At 46.9% G+C, this 5,374-nt stretch overlaps 1 protein-coding gene across 1 annotated transcript in view; it reads left to right on the top strand.

Annotated features, from left to right (window-relative positions):
* Positions 1-1,190: 1,190 nt before the first annotated feature.
* Positions 1,191-5,374, top strand: part of FAM124B (family with sequence similarity 124 member B) — a 4,374-nt gene continuing 190 nt past the window's right edge. The window contains 3 exon segments of the mRNA XM_010178283.1: positions 1,191-1,919; positions 4,969-5,371; position 5,374. The exon segment at position 5,374 is cut by the window's right edge and continues 190 nt beyond it. Coding sequence (XP_010176585.1) covers positions 1,191-1,919; positions 4,969-5,371; position 5,374 — 1,133 coding nt within the window.

Genomic DNA, 5,374 nt, shown 5'->3' with positions numbered 1-5,374 from the left:
GTTTTGATTTAAATACTGGCTGCAGTGGGCCAGTTCTGTATAGAAAATGGGGGTTGGCTTGACTTGTATGTATCGCTCCTGGGTTGACAAAATAAGGTAGATGAAGGGACAGTGTGATTTATTGCCCAGACTAGAAGAGGCCTGTAAAGAGGTGTATTTTCAGCATTCCTAGTCTACAAAATAAGCTAAATTAAGTACCAATGTGTAAACCCAAGGAGCAAGGCAAAAAAAAAAAAAAAAAAGGAGTTTGCTGGGGGGTACTGATTACAGAGATATCCCAGCATCTAAAAAAAAAAAAAAAAAGGGAGGAAAAAAAGAGGAAGCCTAGTACCAGCTTTTGTGTTGTGTGTAATAACCCAGGACCTGGTTTCCAGCTAGGCAGTGAGCTACCTGTGTTGTGAAGTGCGTAACTAGGAGTTGAGGTTTTTTCCCAAAGCTCCTCTTTCCTGAGCCTGATTCATATTTGCCCTTTTTGTTATCTGTTGTGTTCACATGTTGGGTTTTTTTTTTTTTGTTAGTCTGTTTTCCTTCCTTGTTTTTAAAGAATGGCTTATCTGTATGCCCCAGAAGGGTGTGACTCACAAAGATCACAAGCTTTTCACAACGTGCTAAAGCCAGCCTGCTGGCTCCAAGAAAATATGCTGAGGTTTTCAAACACAAGTGCCACATTGCCTTTGCAAAAGGTGGCGAACACACAGAGATGTGTGCTGGTGGGACTCGGCTGGATCCAGAGTGTCTGTGTCCACTGCTGACAGGCAAGTGTCCTGACAGTGTCATCTCATCTGGGAGAATCATTGCTTTTGTGTTTCAGTGCTCTTCATCTCTGCTGCCCTGTGCTGTGAAGGACGAGAGCATGAGGACACAGAGGTGTTTCTGGACATGTCAGTCACAGGTACACAGGGACCAGAGCTCAAGTGTTGGAGTCAGAAAATGAGCCTTCAGCGGAGCTCTGCTGTGATGTGAATGACCTGAGACTGGTCATGCCTTGTCGCTCTTTGCCTGCCTCCTCGTGCACGTTAACTGTGCGTACCTGCCTACAGCACCGGGTTATTGCAAAGCCTGTAGAAGACTGAATTCATTCTGTTGAAGTCTTAGAGTACACCCCTCGTGTTACTGGGGCTCCAGTAGTAGGAGAAGGAGAGGGAAGGCACCAGTTTGTCTGTCTGTGTTTTTTGTCAGGAGCCTTTGCAATGGATGGCAGAGTAGACTCTCTGATGACTGTGCATCTCCTCGCCAATTTGGAACACTCGTTGCTTCTGCAGCAAACGCTGGATCGGCTTTTGGAGTGGATCTGCCCGGACATTCGCCTTTTCCTGGTGTCTGAGCGAGTTACTCCATTGAAATACTATGAAAGGTATCGTAAGAGAAGCTGCGGCTTTCCCGGAATATGTGTTCTTCTTTTTCTGCACGAGGACTTGGGAGAAGAACGGATTTTCCAGGTCCATGAGCAATTCCAGCGTCCACCCTGGCGCTACCAGTGTGCTCAGATTGCTCATGCACGAAGCCACCCCTATGCCCCAGCTCACCAGGACTTCTACGGCCTGGATGACCAGATGCCTGTGTGGGGCATCAGGCGGGTGCACTGTGGCCCTGAAATCCTGCGTGTCACCCTCTACTGCAGTTTTGATAACTATGAGGATGCAGTGAGACTCTATGAGATGATCCTACAGAAAGAAGCAACCATACAGAAAAGTAACTTCTGTGTCTTTGTGTTGTACGCAACCCAAAACACTGCCGTGCAGCTCTGCTTGAAGCAGCTGCCCTTTGGGGTGGCTGCTGAGCCGAAGGAGTCATCAGCCTTGCAGTTCAAGGTGCAAGAAATGGGGCAGCTGGTGCCTCTCCTGCCTAACCCGTGTATTCCTATCAGTAGCACCAGGTGGCAAACACAAGACTATGATGGAAATACAATTCTGCTTCAGGTATGTGGCTGTGGTGCTCTGAGAGGAGGAGGTTATATTTATTTATTTACTTACTTATTTATTGCAAGGAAAGCAGGACTGGTTCAAAATGGCAATTAAGATTTTACTTGTTCATATTTTCATTTGAACTTGTAAATGCAGTCATTGCTATCTGCCAGTGCTGTGATGCTGTTGATAAATATAAGCACAGATCCTTGGAATATTTTTACGTTGTTAAATTAACATCATTACTGCTTCCCTGAAATTAGAAGCATTAATGCTCTTTTGAGCATCTTCCCTGACTGAATCAAATGGTCATAGCAGCTTATTCTTTTTCTGATAAGTCAATATGTTATAAATGTTTTTGAAAGCAAATTTTTAGCATCCAAAACCAGATGTATCGTAAGTATAGTGTTGATACATCATCACCTGCAGTAGCTTTTGTGAGCTCTTGAGTGAGTTGCAGTTGGGCAAAAGTGCCAAAGAAATGTGTCATAGGAAATCTCTGCCTTTTCTGTTTAAGTGTGCAGTCCAGAGGTTCTATAAATACAAATAAATAAAGAACAACAAAAAAGACTGTGCTGAGATGATACATAGTGGGAATTATACATGTGAGCCGGAGGGCAGTTTAGCTCAGTGTGCTTTCTTTCCATGATAACAAGCCCTCCCACCTCTGATTATTGTTTCTTGTAATTTGAATATTTAAATAATTTGCCCATCCTGTGTTTTTTCTTTTTCCTTCCAGAGCTCATTTGTTACAGATCAAATTAATTATTCTGTAAGGCCTATTTTTATGCTACCCTGAACACTAATCCTCAGGGCAGCCTTGGTGTACTTCTCATTCTGTATCACTTTACAAACTCATTGGCCACCCACTTGGACTGGACAAGGCCCTGAGCATCTTCACATGGTTCTGAAGTTGGTCCTGCCTGGAGCAGGGGACTGGGCCAGGTGACCTCCTGAGGTCCCTTCCTAAATTACTCTGGTTCTTCCTGCTGTAGATACAAGGTCTTTAAGCTGACAGACATACATGAATTCACTGTCAGGAAATTTGGAGGCTTTTTGGGGGTGTAGCCGTGCTGCACTGTGCTCCTGGCAAAGGAAACTTCGAGTCCACATGAACTTCAGGATGTGTATCTTGTGTCTGTGCTCCACGCAGCACACTGACAGCCTAGCACGCATTGCTTTATTCTGCAACTCTGCTGTTCATACTGTAAATCTTTATTCTAAGTACCTGCAAAAGATTTATTCCACTCTGCCCCCCGCCCCCCCCTGCCCCCAGCCTCCACTCTCACCCTGACTTTCTGCCTTATTGCAAACAAAATCCAATGTTCTGCTTGTGGACTGCCACCCCCAGGGAGCTGCCATTTTCCCCTGAGCCTGCAAGAACTCTTTTCTTGGTTTTACTGGGGAAGAGATAACCAAACCACCTAGTCTGATAAAGAAGCAAATAAACCACATCCTCTCCTTTTCCGCTGAAGTTGCTCACTAATTACTGTTCTGTTCCATGTCCTCCTCTTCTCTGAGTGTTTACAGGAGATCTCTGTTGCTCAAATTTTACAAGTTTAGCCTTAACACTCAAGTAGGAGTCTTAACTAGAAAAGTAGGACCATCTCCATGTGCTGTTCTCTAAGCAGGGACATGAAAAGTGTCTTTAGTCTTGCAGAGGATTGGTGAGGTGGGTGCCTTGCTCTGGGCTGGTGCACAGCACGCTCCATGGGAACAAGTGGGACATACTCAGCAGGTCCTGGTCTCATTGGTCTTGCTGGCCTGATGCGTATCTCCTCCCCAGGTTAGTGTTGGTCCACATGTTGCCCAGCCACCCTTTTAAAGGAAAGCCATTTGATCCAGAGCTTCCTGAACAAGTTTTTTTCCAAAAACAGATGGTCAGAATTTGTAGATCTGATGCCTCCAAGAAGGTTTTGGGACTGGCACAGCTATTTGTGTGTGCTGTGTTTAGGTCACCTGCAGCAAATCTGTCATGTGCGTCCACTGGCCCTGAGAGCCCTCTGAAGGCTGCCCACAAGCACCACAATGTGTGCATGTTGCCATCAGGAAAATCCCAAACGGAGGTGTAAGAGCTGGATTGATACTGCGTGGTGATTCTGGTTTTTTGTCTGGCCTGGGTTTCAGCCACAGCTGTCTGCCCACAGCTGGCCATAGTGGCTGCCTTGGCAGGCACAGCAAGAAGACAAGTGCATGTGTAACACCCCACCAATACACTCCTGAGCCGCCTGCTTTAAACTCGAGGGTCTTTGAGAGCCAGCTGTGGTAACTTGCAGTGACTCTCCTTTCCAGGTGTTTATCTAGCCTCCCTCTGAATCCACACAAATGCTTTGTATCCACAACATACCTTAGCAGCGACTTCCCTGGGTCTGCTGTCACCTTCCTTTGGAACTGGCTCCAGCTGGCTTCATTTGATGGCCTCTGCTTCTTGCATTGCAGGTGGCAGGGAATGGACAATACCTATCTTTTTCCCCAAGTGGCTCATGGTATTTTAGTCTTTTATCCTCTCCCTCCCCCAAACTGTTTGTTTGGGGTTTTTTTTTCCCCAGACTTAATATTCCTGGCATACATGATTGTTCCTTTACTATACTTGCAGTTATCCTTGCTGTCTATTTCTGAGCATTTCCAGCTCCATGATACTCTATTGTGTGCTGCAGGCAAGGGACAGGAACCGTGGCCCAGCTTTGGGACCAGAGCTGCACTGTGCATAACAATGTTCTCCATTTTGTTTGGAATAATTCTTAAGATTTAATTTGCTTTCTAGACTGCTGTCAGGCACTGAACTGGTGCTAACGTGGTGCTGCCACAAAAATGAGACCCTGGGTTATGGTCAGCTCAAAGCTAGCATTTCGTATGTGAAGCTGCGGTTGTTTTTCTCCATGTGCACCACATTATCTACATTACCCTTCATCTGCCACCGCTCAGGCTTGTGCCGTTCTCCAGTGGGGCTCTGGCTGGCTCGGGTTGCAGGTGATTTCAGCATAGTGAGCTGGGCCAGAGCATCATCGTTTGGTTGAGCCAGGATGATATGTTAATGAGGTTCTCTTCAAATTTTCTTCAACAGGTTCAAGACAGCTCCAAGCCCCATGAAACAAATGTTGAGCTTTCCCGTCAGCATAATAGTGCAGGCAATGAAAAAATCCTGCAGGATGCTGTCCCAGCCCCTCTCCCTGTGAAGCAGGGTAATCTGGGACAGAGAAGCCGGGAGGTCAGAGCCATGAAGGGTAAAACAACATCTGACCAAAGTGAAGCCCTTCACAGGCAGCTCTGCTCCTCTCAGAGTGGCCCAGCAGCCTGGTCGTGGTGGGATTCCTCCTCCCTCCACAGGCGGGCCAGCAGCAAGCTGCGGGCTTCTCTCCAGGAGAGCCGCATCCCTCGGCAGGCAGCGGAGACCAACGTGGACACCGGGCTCACTGTGGTGAGTCCTGCAAGTGGTGGCTGCCCACTGAGCTGCTTCTCCAGGGACCTGC

The sequence above is a fragment of the Antrostomus carolinensis genome, unplaced genomic scaffold (assembly GCF_000700745.2).
Source record: "Antrostomus carolinensis isolate BGI_N321 unplaced genomic scaffold, ASM70074v2 scaffold10781, whole genome shotgun sequence".
Lineage (NCBI taxonomy): Eukaryota > Metazoa > Chordata > Aves > Caprimulgiformes > Caprimulgidae > Antrostomus > Antrostomus carolinensis.
Note: the sequence above shows the minus strand (reverse complement) of the source record. Positions and strands in the feature narration are given on the sequence as shown.